At 44.7% G+C, this 19,381-nt stretch overlaps 1 protein-coding gene across 1 annotated transcript in view; it reads left to right on the top strand.

Moving 5' to 3' along the window:
* LOC124044168 (unconventional myosin-XVI-like) overlaps positions 1 to 19,381 on the top strand; it is a 519,573-nt gene that overhangs the window by 167,990 nt on the left and 332,202 nt on the right. The window contains exons 17-21 of the mRNA XM_046363671.1: positions 3,784 to 3,904; positions 6,828 to 6,945; positions 8,051 to 8,122; positions 8,224 to 8,365; positions 13,067 to 13,139. Of these exons, the coding sequence (XP_046219627.1) occupies positions 3,784 to 3,904; positions 6,828 to 6,945; positions 8,051 to 8,122; positions 8,224 to 8,365; positions 13,067 to 13,139 (526 nt within the window). The remainder of the gene's footprint in view (positions 1 to 3,783; positions 3,905 to 6,827; positions 6,946 to 8,050; positions 8,123 to 8,223; positions 8,366 to 13,066; positions 13,140 to 19,381) is intronic.

A 19,381-nucleotide genomic window follows, 5' to 3' on the forward strand; every position in this document is an offset into this window, starting at 1 on the left:
AACCTCTCTCCCAGACAGCTGAAGGTCCGAACCTCTCTCCCAGACAGCTGAAGGTCCGAACCTCTCTCCCAGACAGCTGAAGGTCTGAACCTCTCAACCAGACAGCTGAAGGTCCGAACCTCTCTCCCAGACAGCTGAAGGTTCGAACCTCTCTCCCAGGCAGCTGAAGGTCTGAACCTCTCTCCCAGACAGCTGAAGGTTCGAACCTCTCTCCCAGACAGCTGAAGGTCTGAAGCTTCTACACATGTGCAGGATTCTGTACTTCACACACAGTCTCTGCTCTACTCGTTTGGCTGCTCAGCCGGAAAGTATTGCTTGTTTAATAACGTTAATAACGTTAAACGAGATGACATAATTATAGTATTCTACATAACAGAACCAAATATAACAGCATAGTATAATGTTACTGTAAGACAACAAAAAATTAACAATTCTTATGAGATTTTAGGATGATTCTGCAAATGGTCACATATAATGAATCCAGTTTAACCGGTGAAACATCTGCATCTGCATGCCGCCCATTTGAGTTATCGACAGTGGTGTTTTGAAGGATGTACAGTGTGCAAATTGTAGAGCAGATGGTGGGAACAAACTGTAGCATACCTGTGTTCTGTTTCAATCAAAACACCTACATTACCAAAGTATGTGGACACCTGCTCGTCAAACATCTCATTCCAAAATCATGGGCATTAATATGGAGTTGGTCCCCCCTTTGATTCTATAACAGCCTCCACTCTTCTGAGAAGGATTTCCACTAGATGATGGAATATTGTTGCGAGGACCTGCTTCCATTCATCCCCAATAGCATTAGTGAGGTTGTGCACTGATGTTGGGTGGTTAGGCCTGGCTCACAGTCAGCATTCAAATTCATCCCAAAGGTGTTTGATGGAGTTGAGGTCAGGGCTCTGACAAACCGTTTCTGTGTGGACCTCACTTTGTGCACAGGGGATTGTCATGCTGAAACAGGAAAGGGCAGAATTGTCTAGAATGTCGTTGTATATTGTAGCGTTAAGATTTCCCTTCATTGGAACTAAGGGGCCTAGCCCGAACAATGAAAAACAGTTGGACTGCCAGATGGTGAAGTGTGATCCATCACTCCTGAGAACATGTTTCCACTGCTCTAGAGTCCAATAGTCGTGAGCTTTACACCACTCCAGCCGACGCTTGGCATTGCTCATGGTGATCTTAGGCTTCATGAAGCTCCCGACGAACAGTTCTTGTGCTGACGTTGCTTCCAGAGGCAGTTTGGAACTCGGTAGTGAGTGTTGCAAACGAGGACAGGCCATTTTTAAGCGCTAAGAGCTTCAGTACTCGGCGGTCCCGTTCTGTGGGCTTATGTGGCCTACCACTTTGTGGCTGAGCCATTGTTGCTCCTAGACTTTTCCACTTCACAAAATCAGCACTTACAGTTGACCAGGGCAGCTATAGCAGGACATAAATTTGACAAACTGACTTGTTGGAATGGTGTCATCCTATGATGGTGCCATGTTGAAAGTCACTGAGTCCTTCCTTAAGGTAATTCTACTGTCAATGTTTGTCTATGAAGATTGCATAGCTGTTTGCTCAATGTTATACACCTGTCAGCAACAGGTTTGGCTGAAATAGCTGAATCCACTCATTTGAAGGGGTGACCACATACTTTTGTATAGTGTATTTTGCCTATTTTTGCCGTGTGAGCGAAAAATGCGACCATTGATGCAATCAGCCTAAAATCTCATTAGAAATCAGGTGGTGTTTTTTGTCTTACACTAACATTATACTATGCTATTTTATTCCTTCTATAATTATATCATGATGTGATCTTACACACATTGGTTCAGCTTTGATCTAACTTTATTAAACGAGCAACATTCGCCAGAGCAGCCTTTTCTCTGTAGAGCAGAGACTGTGTGTGAAGTACAGAATCATGCACATGTGTAGAAGCTTCGGACCTTCAGCTGTCTGGCAGAGAGCTTCGAAGCTTCAGCTGTCTGGGAGAGAGGTTCGAACCTTCGGCTGTCTGGGAGAGAGGTTCAGACCTTCAGCTATCTGGGAGAGAGGTTCGGACCTTCAGCTATCTGGGAGAGAGGTTCGGACCTTCAGCTGTCTGGCAGAGAGGTTCGGACCTACAGCTGTCTGGGAGAGAGGTTCGGACCTTCAGCTGTCTGGCAGAGAGGTTCTCACCTTCAGCTGTCTGGGAGAAAGGTTCGGACCTTCAGCTATCTGGCAGAGAGGTTCACACCTTCAGCTATCTGGCAGAGAGATTCACAACTTCAGCTGTCTGGCAGAGAGGTTCACACCTTCAGCTGTCTGGGAGAGAGGTTCAGACCTTCAGCTGTCTGGCAGAGAGGTTCGGACCTACAGCTGTCTGGGAGAGAGGTTCGGACCTTCAGCTGTCTGGCAGAGAGGTTCACACCTTCAGCTGTCTGGCAGAGAGGTTCGGACCTACAGCTGTCTGGGAGAAAGGTTCGGACCTTCAGCTATCTGGCAGAGAGGTTCACACCTTCAGCTGTCTGGCAGAGAGATTCACACCTTCAGCTGTCTGGCAGAGAGGTTCACACCTTCAGCTGTCTGGCAGAGAGGTTCACACCTTCAACTGTCTGGCAGAGAGGTTCGGACCTTCAGCTGTCTGGGAGAGAGGTTCGCACCTTCAGTTGTCTGGCAGAGAGGTTCGTACCTTCAGCTGTCTGGCAGAGAGGTTCACACCTTCAGCTGTCTGGCAGAGCTGTCTGGAGAGGTTCGCACCTTCACCTTCAGCTGTCTGGCAGAGAGCTGTTCGTCACCTTCAGCTGTCTGGGAGAGAGGTTCGCACCTTCAGCTGTCTGGCAGAGAGGTTCGTACACCTTCAGCTGTCTGGCAGAGAGGTTCACACCTTCAGCTGTCTGGCAGAGAGGTTCGCACCTTCAGCTGTCTGGCAGAGAGGTTCACACCTTTAGCTGTCTGGCAGAGAGGTTCGTACCTTCAGCTGTCTGGGAGAGAGGTTCGCACCTTCAGCTGTCTGGCAGAGAGTTTCGCACCTTCAGCTGTCTGGCAGAGAGGTTCACATCTTCAGCTGTCTGGGAGAGAGGTTCACATCTTCAGCTGTCTGGCAGAGAGGTTCATACCTTCAGCTGTCTGGGAGAGAGGTTCGTACCTTCAGCTGTCTGGGAGAGAGGTTCGTACCTTCAGCTGTCTGGGAGAGAGGTTCGTACCTTCAGCTGTCTGGCAGAGAGGTTCACATCTTCAGCTGTCTGGGAGAGAGGTTCGTACCTTCAGCTGTCTGGGAGAGAGGTTCGTACCTTCAGCTGTCTGGCAGAGAGGTCCAGAGAACTTCAATCTGCAGCCACTGCCTTTTTTGTATCAGGTCCATAATATGTCTGTAGTCCCTCATCGATACAATGCAGTATGTTTATAATGTGCGAACTCTCTCCTCTCTCTATGTGTAGTTATCTGAGTGTTTTCTCTGTATGGTAGTCTAGAATGTCTTTAGTATAGAGCATGATAAGTCAATCTGTCTAGTGTCTGTCTCCCTAGATTCATGACTGCTGGTTTTCTCTGCACTGTACTGTGCTGCATCATTCTGTAGAACATGATAATTGTCCCTCACTTGTTTTTGTCTGTCTCTCTAGGTACCTGAGTGCAAGTTGTCTCTGTGCTGGAGTTTATCATCTGTAGTATATGTTGACTGTCTCTCTGTGTGTCTGTCTCTCTGTGTGTCTGTCTCTCTATGTGTCTGTCTCTGTGTGTCTGTCTCTCTGTGTGACCGTCTCTCTGTGTGTCTGTCTCTCTGTGTGTCTGTCTCTCTATGTGTCTGTCTCTCTCTAGGTACCTGACTGCAGGTGTTCCAGCAGTAGATTCCCCTCCTGTGGCCACTGCCTCAACTCAGAGTAGAGACCGTCTCACTGCAATCAAACAGGCCCTCAGAGCACTGGGCTTCAATAAACTGGTATGATTACACTGTGTGTGTGTGTGCGTATGTGTGTGTGCGTGTGTGTGTGTGCGTGTGCGTGCGCATCTGCATGTGTAATTTGCCACACACATGGTATGTGTGTATATCTGTGGGTCAGTGGGTGCACATACCTTGTAAGCAGGCTTGCATGTGACGGTCACACATGGTCCTGCATGTTAGTATACTATGCTGTATGTACAGACTGTACTGTCCCTTGTCTGGTATGAGGACAGTCTGAGTGTGTTCTCAGCACATTATAACCATCTATTTATAGACTCCAGTCAGCATCTGTCAGCAGTGAGTGACACCATCTCACCTTTTAATCCCACCCATAGCCAGCAGCTTATACTGTAGGATGGTGGCAGGGGGCAAGGGTACTTCCTGGGGGAGAGATAGACAGGGAGATTGACATGTGGAGAGAGGGGGGGGTAGAGGCAGGGGATGATAGCGAGAGTGAGACAGAGAGGGGGTTAGAGAGAGAAAGAGAGAGAGAAGAAAGAGAGAGACTACCCATGGGTGTCTCTAAACTCTTGTTGGGGGACGACTGACAGCCCAGACCCAAAGGTCAATCCTCATTAAGAGCCTCTATCGGTAATGTCTTCTCCTCCCCTAATGCAGGACTCTATACAATGTAGAGAGGGGGAGAGAAATGAGAGACATAGGCTCTTAATGAGGATTGACCTTTGGGGATGTGCTGTCTGGGACTCTGGGCTGTCTCAACAAGGTATGAGTGTCAGACAGTGACTAATAACTGGGTTTATCACACTGAAATCAGCTCCTGTTAACACAACACACACACACAGACAGAGGGAGGGAGGGAGGTATAGACAGAGAGGTATGGAGAGAGGGAGAGCGAGAGATAGAAGGAATGAGGGACATAAACAACAAGTGTGTATGGCCATACTAGAGACAAATATTTCCCTCAGATTACACAGACCCATAAAGAATTTGAAAACAAATCCAATTTTGATCAACTCCCATATCTACTGGGTGAAATACCACAGTGTGCCATCACAGCAGCACAATGTGTGACCTGTAGCAACAAGAAAATATCAACCAGTGAAGAACAAACACCATTGTAAATAAAACCTATATTTATGTTTATGTTTTCTTTTGTACTTTAACTTTGTACTTAACTACTTTTGTAAGTGTAATGTTTACTGTTCACTTTTGTTTAGAGAGAGAGAGAGAGAGAGAGAGAGAGAGAGAGAGAGAGAGAGAGAGAGAGAGAGAGAGAGAGAGAGAGAGAGAGAGAGAGAGAGAGAGAGAGAGAGAGAGAGAGAGAGAGAGAGAGAGAGAGAGAGAGAGAGAGAGAGAGAGAGAGAGAGAGAGAGAGAGAGAGAGAGAGAGAGAGAGAGAGAGAGAGAGAGATAAGTTGGGGAAGGAATGGAGAGAGACAGAGGGAGGAATGATGAAGAAGAGATTGGAGGAGAAAGGTTAGGTAAGGAGAAAGGTTAGGTAAGGAGAAAGGTTAGGTAAGGTGAAAGGTTAGGTAAGATGAAAGGTTAGGTAAGGAGAAAGGTTAGGTAAGGAGATTAGAGGGAGAGGAGTGGCTGGGTGGCTCTCTGTCTGTCTGTCTGTCTGTCTGTCTGTCTGTCTGTCTGTCTGTCTGTCTGTCTGTCTGTCTGTCTGTCTGTCTGTCTGTCTGTCTGTCTGTCTGTCTGTCTGTCTGTCTGTCTGTCTGTCTGTCTGTCTGTCTGTCTGTCTGTCTGTCTGTCTGTCTGTCTGTCTGTCTCCTCAATTCAAGGGATTTATTGGCAAAGGAAACATATGTTAACATTGCCAAAGCAAGTGAACTAGATAATAAACAAAAGTGAAATAAATTAACATTTACAGTAAACATCTCTCTCTTTCCTCTCTCTCTCTCTCTCTCTCCCTCCCTCACTCTCTTTCCTCTCTCTCTCTCTCTCTCTCTCTCTCTCTCCCTCACTCTCTCTCTCTCTCTCTCTCTCTCTCTCTCTCTCTCTCTCTCTCTCTCTCTCTCTCTCTCTCTCTCTCTCTCTCTCTCTCTCTCTCTCTCTCTCTCTCTCTCTCTCTCTCTCTCTCTCTCTCTCTCTCTCTCTCTCTCTCTCTCTCTCTCTCTCTCTCTCTCTCTCTCTCTCTCTCTCTCTCTCTCTCTCTCTCTCTCTCTCTCTCTCTCTCTCTCTCAATTCAATTCAAGGGCTTTATTGGCATTGTAAACAAATGTTTACATTGCCAAAGCAAATGGAATAGACAATCAACAAGAGGGAAATAATTAAGGGAAACATTAGTACACTTTATACTCAAAAGTGTTAAAAGTAGACATTTCAAATGGTATATTATTGGCTAAGTGGTTGAAGTATGAAAGGGAAAATAAATAAACAGATAAATATAGGTTGTATTTACAATGTTGTTTGTGCTCCACTGGTTGACCTTTTATCATGGCAATGGGCCACACATCTTGCTGCTGTGATGGAACACTGTTGTATTTCACTTAACAGATATGGGAGTTTATCAATGTTGGATTTGTTTTCAAATTCTTTGTGGATCTGTGTAATCTCAGGGAAATGTGTGTTTCTAATGTGGTCATACATTGGGCAGGAGGGTAGGAAATGTAGCTTAGTTTCCACCTCATTTTGTGGACAGTGAGCACATAGCATGTCTTCTCTTGAGAAACAGGTCTGCCTATGGCGGTGTCTCACCATAGCAAGGCTATGCTCACTGAGTCTGTACATAGTCAAAGCTTGTTTTATTTTCTTCTGTGTACTCTCTGTTTAGAGCCAGATAACATTCCAATTTGCTCTGTTTTTGGGTTGATTCTTTCCAGTGTGTCAAATAGTTATCTTTTTGCTCTCTCTCTCTCTCTCTCTCTCTCTCTCTCTCTCTCTCTCTCTCTCTCTCTCTCTCTCTCTCTCTCTCTCTCTCTCTCTCTCTCTCTCTCTCTCTCTCTACCCACCAGGAAGTGGACAGTGTGTTTATGCTGCTGTCAGCAGTGCTGCATGTTGGGGACCTGTGCTTCACAGCCCTGACAGACGCTGAGATAGCCTACCCCTCTGACCTGCAGCTGCTGGAGCGAGGTCAGCATCACCCCCGTCACATGACCTTGGCCAACGCTCTGCACTGACACCAGGCTGACAGCAGTGGGGGGGGGGGAGAAAAGGGGAGTTAGAGAGAGAGTGAAAGGTGGGCAGAGAGAGAAAGAGAAAGGGAGAGAGAGAGAGAAAGAGAGGTGGGCAAAGAAAGAGAGAGCTACAGTTGTATTTGTGCCCATCCTCTTGTTTACACCAGCTCTGCTGCAGTCTCCTCCTCTTCCCTCCCCTTTTCTGTTTTTCTCTCTCTCTCCTCCCACTCTCTCGCTCTGTCTCTCACATGCACACTTTCTCTCCCATTCTGTTATGCATTTGCAGTTGGTGTGTCAGACCTGTTACCCCCCTGTTACCCCCTATATTATACACACACACACACACACACACACACACACACACACACACACACACACACACACACACACACACACACACACACACACACACACACACACACACACACACACACACACACACACACACACACACACACACACACACACACTACATTACACAACTACACACATGTGTTACTGTGACCCATTGACCTCACAGAGAGGGTAAAAAAATAACGTCACCCCCACACCAAAACAGGGCCCTGTTGTCAAGGAGATGTGAGGTTATTGGGTTTCTGAGTTCCTGTCACCCTGTTTATGTGCTTGTCGGTGTGCCCTGATTCCAGGGATGACTAAGCGCTGCCAGCATCACTGATTAAGGAAGTAGTATTGACTTGTGGCGGAGATTGGCTCTTCACGTCGGCTCAGTGATGTCACAGTGAATCATGTAGGCTGGAGCGAGAAGTGTGTTTGTTATAGTTTGACAAGTCATATTTTGAACTGATTTTTGTCAGTGAATGAAGGCTTTAAATGAGTATGACTTTCCCACCCCATCAGTATCTCTGTTTTCTGCTCTTTTATCACCTTACATATTCACTTGTTTTTGCTCTCTTCCCTCTCTTTCTCTCTCCACTTTCTCTCATTCTGTCTCTCTTTTCTCCCCCGCTCACACCTCTCTCTCTCTCTCTCTCTCTCTCTCTCTCTCTCTCTCTCTCTCTCTCTCTCTCTCTCTCTCTCTCTCTCTCTCTCTCTCTCTCTAGTGTCTGGAATGCTACAGGTGTGTACTGATGACCTGAGTACTGCCCTCACCTCTGATGTGCAGTACTTCAAAGGTAACCCCTCACCCTCTGTCCTCATCCTTTCCCCAAACATTGATTGACTTCACAATACCCCTGAACACACAGTACCTCTCAACTCTAAGCTTCTCTTTCAGGTGATGTCATCACACGCCGCCACACGGTGGAGATGTCAGAGAACTCCAGAGACCAGTTGGCTAAGGCCGTGTACGGCCGTCTCTTCAGCTTCCTAGTCAACAACAGTAACTACTACCTACAGGGACAGGACCACAGCACGGGGTATGGCTTCATCCAAATGTGTGTGAGCGTGCCTGTGCATACGTGTGTGTGTGTCACAGACGTGTACATGTTTCATTGTTAAACACTACAAAGAATTCCTTGGCATCCAGCACAGATACCCATTAACAACCATCTTCACAGACTCAACAGTAGCAATGTCAACAGTAGAACACTCAAGCCCTTCAGAAAGACAACAGCAATACTATCACTCATGACACATATTGTTTACACATCAAGGTTCAATAGTTTACATTTTATGTACTAACACACACACACACACACACACACACACACACACACACACACACACACACACACACACACACACACACACACACACACACACACACACACACACACACACACACACACACACACACACACACACACACACACACACACACACACACACACACACACACACACACACAGGGTTGAGGTGGAGGCCAGTGGATCCTTGGTCTTGGTCTGGTAATGTTTTTCAGCCTCATCTCTCCGTCAGATAAGCAATATTATCTTTTTGCATTGACCCCTACACACACACAAACACACGCGTACATACACACACATAAACATGAACACACACACATTAAGCAAAATATGCAATAATACACTGTGTACAAAACAAAGCAGTTTCCATGTATTTGATTCCATTTGCTCCGTTCCGGCCATTATTATAAGTTGTCCTCCCCTCAGCAGCCTGCTCTGACATGGTCACACATGGTCACACACTCACAATCACCCACAATCATCCACAATCAAACAAACACGGTCTGATCAAGGGTGGTCCCAAGGGGATTGTGGGTAAGTCCAGGGCAGCATTGATAAACACTTATGACCCACTGAAGAGATGAGTCTTCATTAAACACTTAAAGGTTGAGACCGAGTTTGCGTCTCTGACATGGGTAGGCAGACCGTTCCATAAAAATGGAGCTCTATAGGAGAAAGCCCTGCCTCCAGCTGTTTGCTTAGAAATTCTAGGGACAATTAGGAGGCCTGTGTCTTGTGACCGTAGCGTACGTGTAGGTATGTACGGCAGGACCAAATCAGAGAGATAGGTATGAGCAAGCCCATGTAATGCTTTGTAGGTTAGCAGTAAAACCTTGAAATCAGCCCTTGCTTTGACAGGAAGCCAGTGTAGAGAGGCTAGCACTGGAGTAATATGATCAAAGCAGCCGTATTTAGCACCAACTGAAGTTTATTTAGTGCTTTATCCGGGTAGCCGGAAAGTAGAGCATTGCAGTAGTCTAACCTAGAAGTGACAAAAGCATGGATTAATTTTTCTGCATCATTTTTGGACAGAAAGTTTCTGATTTTTGCAATGTTACGTAGATGGAAAAAAGCTGTCCTTGAAATGGTCTTGATATGTTCTTCAAAAGAGAGATCAGGGTCCAGAGTAACGCCGAGGTCCTTCACAGTTTTATTTGAGACGACTGTACAACAATTAAGATTAATTGTCAGATTCAACAGAAGATCTCTTTGTTTCTTGGGACCTAGAACAAGCATCTCTGTTTTGTCCGAGTTTAAAAGTAGAAAGTTTGCAGCCATCCACTTCCTTATGTCTGAAACACAGGCTTCACCATGTTTCATTGAAATGTACAGCTGTGTGTCATCCGCATAGCAGTGAAAGTTAACATTATGTTTTCGAATAACATCCCCAAGAGGTAAAATATATAGTGAAAACAATAGTGGTCCTAAAACGGAACCTTGAGGAACACTGAAATTTACAGTTGATTTGTCAGAGGACAAACCATTCACAGAGACAAACTGATATCTTTCCGACAGATAAGATCTAAACCAGGCCAGAACTTGTCCGTGTAGACCAATTTGGGTTTCCAATCTCTCCAAAAGAATGTGGTGATCGATGGTATCAAAAGCAGCACTAAGGTCTAGGATCACGAGGACAGATGCAGAGCCTCGGTCTGATGCCATTAAAATGTCAGTTACCACCTTCACAAGTGCCGTCTCAGTGCTATGATGGGGTCTAAAACCAGACTGAAGCATTTTGTATACATTGTTTGTCTTCAGGAAGGCAGTAAGTTACTGCGCAACAGCCTTTTCTCAAATTTTTGAGAGGAATGGAAGATTCGATATAGGCCGATAGTTTTTTATAAGAGAGGAGGCTTTATTACTGCCACCTTTAGTGAGTTTGGTACACATCGCGGGATAGAGAGCCGTATATTATGTTCAACATAGGAGGGCCAAGCACAGGAAGCAGCTCTTTCAGTAGTTTAGTTGGAATAGGGTCCAGTATGCAGCTTGAAGGTTTAGAGGCCATGATTATTTTCATCATTGTGTCAAGAGATATAGTACTAAAACACTTGAGCGTCTCTCTTGATCCTAGGTCCTGGGAGAGTTGTGCAGACTCAGGACAACTGAGCTTTGAAGGAATACGCAGATTTAAAGAGGAGTCCGTAATTTGCTTTCTAATAATCATAATCTTTTCCTCAAAGAAGTTCATGAATTTATCACTGCTAAAGTGATAAGTCATCCTCTCTTGGGGAATGCTGCTCTTTAGTTAGCTTTGCGACAGTATCAAAAAGGAATTTCGGATTGTTCTTATTTTCCTCAATTAAGTCAGAAAAATAGGATGATCGAGCAGCAGTAAGGGCTCTTCGGTACTGCACGGTACTGTCTTTCCAAGCTAGTCGGAAGACTTCCAGTTTGGTGTGGCGCTATTTCCGTTCCAATTTTCTGGAAGCTTGCTTCAGAGCTCGGGTATTTTCTGTGTACCAGGGAGCTAGTTTCTTATGAGAAATGTTTTTCATTTTTAGGGGTGCAACTGCATCTAGGGTATTGCACAAGGTTAAATTGAGTTCCTCAGTTAGGTGGTTAACTGATTTTTGTCCTCTGGCGTCCTTGGGTAGACAGAGGGAATCTGGAAGGACATCAAGGAATCTTTGTGTTGTCTGTGAATTTATAGCACAACTTTTGATGTTCCTTGGTTGGGGTCTGAGCAGATTACTTGTTGCAATTGAAAATGTAATAAAATAGTGGTGCGATAGTCCAGGATGATGAGGAAAAACATTAAGATCCACAACATTTATTCCATGGGACAAAACTAGGTCCAGCGTATGACTGTGACAGTGAGTGGGTCCAGAGACATGTTGGACAAAACCCACTGAGTCGATGATGGCTCCGAAAGCCTTTTGGAGTGGGTCTGTGGACTTTTCCATGTGAATATTAAAGTCACCAAAGATTAGAATATTATCTGATATGACTACAAGGTCCGATAGGAATTCAGGGAACTCAGTGAGGAACGCTGTATATTGCCCAGGATGCCTGTAAACAGTAGCTATAAAAAGTGATTGAGTAGGCTGCATAGATTTCATGACTAGAAGCTCAAAAGACGAAAACTTCTTTTTTTTTTGTAAATTGAAATTTGCAATCGTAAATGTTAGCAACACCTCCGCCTTTGCGGGATGCACGGGGGATATGGTCACTAGTGTAGCTAGGAGGTGAGGCCTCATTTAACACAGTAAATTCATCAGGCTTAAGCCATGCTTCAGTCAGGCCAATCACATCAAGATTATGATCAGTGATTAGTTCATTGACTATAATTGCCTTTGAAGTAAGGGATCTAACATTAAGTAGCCCTATTTTGAGATGTGAGGTATCATGATCTCTTTCAATAATGACAGGAATGGAGGTGGTCTTTATCTTAGTGAGATTGCTAAGGCGAACACCGCCATGTTTGTTTTGCCCAACCTAGGTCGAGGCACAGACACGGTCTCAATGGTGATAGCTGAGCTGACGACACTGACTGTGCTAGTGGCAGACTCCACTATGCTGGCAGGCTGGCTAACAGCCTTCTGCCTGGCCTGCACCCTATTTCATTGTGGAGCTAGAGGAGTTAGAGCCCTGTCTATGTTGGTTGATAAGATGAGAGCACCCCTCCAGCTAGGATGGAGTCCGTCACTCCTCAGCAGGTCAGGGTTGGTCCTGTTTGTGAGTGAGTCCCAGAAAGAGGGCCAATTATCTACTAATTCTATCTTTTGGGAGGGGCAGGAAACAGTTTTCAACCAGCGATTGAGTTGTGAGACTCTGTAGAGCTCATCACTCCCCCTAAATGGGAGGGGACCAGAGACAATTACTCGATGCTGACACATCTTTCTAGCTGATTTACACACTGAAGCTATGTTGCGCTTGGTGACCTCTGACTGTTTCATCCTAACATCGTTGGTGCCGACGTGGATAACAATATCCCTATACTCTCTACACTCGCCAGTTTTAGCCTTAGACAGCACCATCTTTAGATTAGCCTTAACCTCGGTAGCCCTGCCCCCTGGTTAACAGTGTATGATCGCTGGATGATTCGTTTTAAGTCTAAGTCTAAAAAGTTGAGAGAAAAATATATATATATATATATATAAACAGTAATTAAAAAGTAAAAAACGTAAAGTTGTCAGGTAGCAAAATAGGTTGGCAACAAAACGCACAGCAACTCGAAAACAAGTCTGCAAGTTGTAACCGGAAATGACGTCAACCACTCACTCACTCACACACAGTAAAAACAGACAACATATTTTAGTTTTATCATTTGTTCTGTGATTGATTTTTACAAGATGGATATGATAACAGTAAACAGTTTATTTTAGAACTTGCAGGCCTACTATCGTGTGTGTGCGCGTGTGAGAGCAAACGTGTGGGTTGCATGTGTGTTTGTGGTAATCTTTCCCCCCATTCATCCTTCTCTCACAGAGATCCGGTACTTGAGATTGGAATCCTGGACATCTTTGGATTTGAGGAATTCCAGAGTAATGGATTTGAGCAGGTACGTTCATTCCACAACACATGGTTTTTCACCTGATTCCAATCTTTCCCTATCTAAGGTATGTCTATGGTATGGCTCTAGTATGACTGAGATATTCTCACGTCAGAGACAAGAGGGAAATTCAAGGGCAGACTGATTTACTGTGATCCTTACTGTCTGTGGCTGTGGAGAAGGTTATAAAGGTATCAACTAGCGAACTGTATACCAGATCTACAGAATGTTTTTTCTCCAAAAAAGTATTTCTTCGGCTGTCCCCATAGGATAATCTTTTTTGGTTCCAGGTGGAACCCTTTTGGTTCCATGTAGAACCCTATGTAGAAAGGGCTCCACATGGAACCAAAAAGGGTTCTACCTGGAACCAAAAGGGTTCTACATGCAACCCAACCAAAAACAGTTATTCCAAGGGTTTTCCTATGCGGACAGCCATAGAACCCTTTAAGGTACTAGATAGTGTAACAGTATAACTTTAGACCGTCCCCTCGCCCATACCAGGGCGCGAACCAGGGACCCTCTGCACACATCAACAACAGTCACCCACGAAGCATCGTTACCCATCGCTCCACAAAAGCTGCGGCCCTTGCAGAGCAAGGGAAACTACTACTTCAAGGTCTCAGAGCAATTGACTTCACCGATTGAAACACTATTTAGCGCCGCACCACCACTAACTAAGCTAGCATTTCACATCCGTTACAATAGCACCTTTAGTTCTGAGTGTATGGTTAACCTTTTCAGACCAGAACCACTGGGCACTGTTCATTTTCAAGCAGGGTTGATTCTGTAGTACAGTTAGTGTTGTGTAGTAAATAACTGAGATGAGGTCTGTTGATATTCAGTGCTCTGATGTTGTCCTGTCCACAGCAGACACAATGCCTGTCTCTGTGTTGCACCTGGATTAGGCGTAGTGTGTGTGTGTGTGTGTGTGTGTGTGTGTGTGTGTGTGTGTGTGTGTGTGTGTGTGTGTGTGTGTGTGTGTGTGTGTGTGTGTGTGTGTGTGTGTGTGTGTGTGTGTGTGTGTGTGTGTGTGTGTGTGTGTGTGTGTGTGTGTGTGTGTGTGTGTGTGTTTATGATTCATTACAGCGTTTTGTTATTGTCCATCTCTTTCTTTCAGCCCTGTTGCTCTCTCTTCTCATTCCTAAACAAGATAACTATATCAAGCATCTAAAACAAAGGAGGACCAAGGCTCTTCAAAGAATGAATTACAATGCCTTCATGGCATGTTCACTGGAAACAAAGTTGAAACACTCCGATGCGTTTCGGCTGCATGGCCTTCATCAGGGAGTACAACTATGAACGTCCTCTTTTGAACAGCTTTTTCCAATCAACCCTGATTTGAAGAGGGAGTGGTTACAGCATTTATGAGACAACACTAGTAAGCAATACTATACAATAAGTGATATCCTCTTTTCTTTATGTTGACCAATTCATCCCTTTTACCAAAGAGCATCTTCTGTCTACCAAAATCTACTATTGTGTACCTTAGCAGCTTCTGTCTACCAAAATCTACTATTGTGTACCTTAGCAGCTTCTATCTACCAAAATCTACTATTGTGTACCTTAGCAGCTTCTTTCTACCAAAATCTACTATTGTGTACCTTGGCGGCTTCTGTCTACCAAAATCTACTATTGTGTATCTTAGCAGCTTATTAAGCACTTCATTAAGCCCTAATCTATGGACTTCACATGACTGGGCAGTGGTGCAGTCATGGGTGGGCCTGGGAGGGCATAGGCCCACCCACTGGGGAGCCAGGACCTACCAATCAGAAAGAGTTTTTCCCCACAAAAGGGCTTTATTACAGGTGGAGAAGCCGGATGTGGAGGTCCTGGGCAGTCGAGGCAGTCGAGGTCCTGGGCAGTCGTGGTCTGTGGTTGTGAGTCCGGTTGGACATACTGCCAAATTCTCTAAAACCATGTTGGCATATGGTAGAGAAATTAACATTAAATTCTCTGGTAACAGCTCTGGTGGACATTCCTACAGTCAGCATGCCAATTGCACGTTCCCTCAAAACCTGAGACATCTGTGGCATTGTGTTATGTGACAATACTGCACGTTTTAGAGTGGCCTTTTGTTGTCCCCAGCACAAGGTGCACCTGTGTAATGGTCATGCTGTTTATGCCACGAATGTCAGGGGGATGGATTAAATTGGCAAAAGATAAATGCTCATTAACAGGTATGTAAAAAAAATTGTGCACAACAATTTAGAGAAATAACGTTTTTGTTCATATGGAACATTTCTGGGATGTTTTACTTCAGCTAATGAAACATGGGACCAACACTTTACATGTTGCATTTATATTTTGTTCAGTATGTTTATTAACTTATCAAGATAAGCTATTTTAGTCAGGCAACATATGAGCAACATTTCATTCTGAAGTCAGAGTTCATTTTCCCTCCAGCTCAAAACCAGCCACCATTGTTTTCAAGAAATGTTGTGACGTTGGCGGTTGTGATGGCTGTGTCATGGGAATTTTTCAGTTGAAACTTGCATCGATTCATGCTTCGAAATGTTTACAAATGAAGCCCTACGTGCTCCGTTTTGCATACTTTCATTTGAACTCATATTATCATCGTTGTGTGCTCCGATTTGGGTGCTCGGAGCATGGCAGTATGCATATTGAGATACACCAGGTATTTGTGTATTTGTGACCTAGTTATTTGTGACCACTCTGTTCCTCAGCTAGGATAGATCATCATGTCATGTCCCCAGCAGCACCAAGCCCATTGAACAGAGTGGTCCAGAGAAAGTCTCTCAGACAAGCCTAAGAATGTAATGATTTAGGGAAGGCAGGCCTTAGTCCAGTTTAGCAGATTAATCATTACAGCTTAACATGTAGCTCAATACCATCACCATATTTCACCGTCTCTATTGATCTCTACCTCCACAGCTTGAAGCCAACTGGCCTTGGGATGTCCCAAAAACAAAGTTGTGTGTGTGTGCGTGTGTGTGTGCGTGTGTGTGTGTGCGTGTGTGTGTGTGTGTGCGTGTGCGTGTGCGTGTGCGTGTGCGCCTGTGCCTGTGCCTGTGCCTGTGCCTGTGCCTGTGCCTGTGCGTGTGCGTGTCCCTGTGTGTTTGTCTGTCTGTGTGTGTGTGTGTGGTAAAATGTCAATTGCTTTTTTCTTCTTCAGCATGTTCTCTAATCTAAGACGAATAGAGCGATTTACTGACCTAAACTTTCAAGGGCATCTGAGAAAGAGAGAGAAATGGGTAGAGAGAGAAAGAGAGATGAGTAGAGAGGAGGAGAGAGAGAAATGGGTAGAGAGAGAAAGAGAGATGAGTAGAGAGGAGGAGAGAGAGAAATGGGTAGAGAGAGAAAGAGAGATGAGTAGAGAGGAGGAGAGAGAGAAATAAATTAGATGGGGGGAGCGAAAAAAATAATTTTAAAGCGTCCCTACCTTCCTCCGTTCTCCGTGATTCCTCGTTCCCCAGTGTGTTTGTTCAGGTTTCTATCATTCAGCTCAGTGTTGGAGGAGCCCCTTTCTGTTAATGAAATCTAAACACTGGATCACAGTCATTACACTCTGGAGAGATGGGTGTAACTGAACCAACAGCGTCAGTGTGCATGGCACACACACTCGCACGGTGAACACACACATGATGCACACACACACACAGTGGTCAGGGTCATTAGTGGCATGGGCTTGTTAATTAGAGTTGTGCTCATTAGGGCTGTATTGTACCTGTTCAGCTTTTCCTTAATGAGTTCATGCTTTACAAACTTCACCACTGCTGGGACTGACTGACCGACGCTTTCATAGACGGCTCTCAAGGACGAGAGAGTAGATATTGAAGGAAGGAAGACTACAGAATTAGTCTAAAATACAAGTTAGACTAAATCAAATGTAAATTAAATAGCCACAATTAAATCATGTCTGTTGATTCTGACATATCGTTGTGATATCATTCATATACACTCATAAGAAAATGCAGACACACACACACACACACACACACACACACACACACACACACACACACACACACACACACACACACACACACACACACACACACACACACACACACACACACACACACACACACACACACACACACACACACACACACACACACACACACACACACACACACACACACACACAAACACCCTTACCTCCTCCTACCTCCATATGTTCTGTGTTGTTCACTGAGCTGTAGGTTCATAGTTCATAGTTCAGTCCATGCGGTAGTACTGAGTGTTCTGTTCTGTACTGTTCCCATGGTGCCAGCCAGGCTAGGAGATGAGATTGGTTCACTACTCATTGCGCCGTATGCTGTTCATATACAAATCAAATTGTATTTGTTACATGCTTACATTTACATTTAGGTCATTTAGCAGACGCAGACCTTACAGTGAAATGCTTACCTACAAAGCCTTAACCAACAATGCAGTTAAAAATATATATTCTTTAAATACCCTAAAAAATAAGAATAAGAAATAAAAGTAACAAATAATTAAAGAGCAGCAGTAAAATAACAATAGCGAGGCTATATACAGGGGGTACCGGTAAAGGGTCTATGTGTGGGGGCACCGGTTAGTCTAGGTAATATGTACATGTAGGTAGAGTTATTAAAGTGACTATCTATAGATAATAACAGAGTCGCAGCAGAGTAAAAGAGGGTGGGTGGGGGGTTGGCAATGCAAATAGTCTGGGTAGGCATTTGACTAGATGTTCAGAAGTCTTATGGCTTGGGGGTAGAAGCTATTTAGGAGCCTCTTGGATCTAGACTTGGTGCCCCGGTACCGCTTGCCGTGCGGTAGCAGAGAGAACAGTCTACAGCTAGAGTGGCTGGAGTCTTTGACAATTTTTAGGGCCTTCCTCTGACACCGACTGGTATAGAGATCCCGGATGGCAGTATGCTTGGCCACAGTGATGTACTGGGCTGTACGCACTACGCTCTGTAGTGTCTCGCTGTCGGAGGCCGAGCAGTGGCCATACCAGGCAGTGGTGCAACCGGTCAGGATGCTCTCGATGGTGCAGCTGTAGAACTTTTTGAGGATCTGAGGACCCATGTCCTTTCAGTCTTTTCAGTCTCCTGAGGGGGAATAGGTTCTGTCGTTCCCTCTTCATGACTCTCTTGGTGTGTTTGGACCATGTTAGTTTGTTGGTGATGTGGACACCAAGAAACTTGAAGCTCTCAATCTGCTCCACTACAGTCCTGTTGATGAGAATGGGGGTGTGCTCGGTTCTCCTTTTCCTGTAATCCACAATCAACACTGAGTGTACAAAACATTAAGAACACCTGCTCTTTCCATGACAGACTGACCAGGTGAATCCAGGTGAAATCTATGATCCCTTATTGATGTCACTTCTTAAATCCACTTCAATCAGTGTAGATGGAGGGGAGGAGACAGGTTATATAATTATTTTTAAAAGCTTTGAGACAGGGTAGCCTAGTGGTTAGAGCATTGGACAAGTAACCGGAAGGTTGCAAGTTCAAACCCCGAGCTAATGAGGTACAGATCTGTTGTTCTGCCCCTGAACAGGCAGTTAACCCACTGTTCCTAGGCCGTCATTGAAAATAAGAATTTGTTCTTAACTGAATTGCCTAGTTAAATAAAGGTAAAATAAAAATTGAGACATGGATTGTGTGTGTGCCGTTCAGAGGGTGAATGGGCAAGACAAAATATTTAAATGCCATTGAACGGGTTATGGTGTTAGGTGCCAGGCGCACAGGTTTGTGTTAAGAACTGCAACGCTGCTGGGTTTTTAAAGCTCAACAGTTTCCTGTGTGTATCAACAATGGGGGGGTGAAACTAAATGGTGTTCCTAATGTTTGGTAAACTCACTGTACACTACATCATACAGTGCCTTGCGAAAGTATTCGGCCCCTTGAACTTTGCGACCTTTTGCCACATTTCAAGCTTCAAACATAAACATATAAAACTGTATTTTTTTTGTGAAGAATCAACAACAAGTGGGACACAATCATGAAGTGGAATGACATTTATTGGATATTTCAAACTTTTTTAACAGATCAAAAACTGAAAAATTGGGCGTGCAAAATTATTCAGCCCCTTTACTTTCAGTGCAGCAAACTCTCTCCAGAAGTTCAGTGAGGATCTCTGAATGATCCAATGTTGACCTAAATGACTAATGATGATAAATACAATCCACCTTTGTGTAATCAAGTCTCCGTATAAATACACCTGCACTGTGATAGTCTCAGAGGTCCGTTAAAAGCGCAGAGAACATCATGAAGAACAAGGAACACACCAGGCAGGTCCGAGATACTGTTGTGAAG

This window comes from Oncorhynchus gorbuscha, linkage group LG09, assembly GCF_021184085.1.
Source record: "Oncorhynchus gorbuscha isolate QuinsamMale2020 ecotype Even-year linkage group LG09, OgorEven_v1.0, whole genome shotgun sequence".
NCBI lineage: Eukaryota > Metazoa > Chordata > Actinopteri > Salmoniformes > Salmonidae > Oncorhynchus > Oncorhynchus gorbuscha.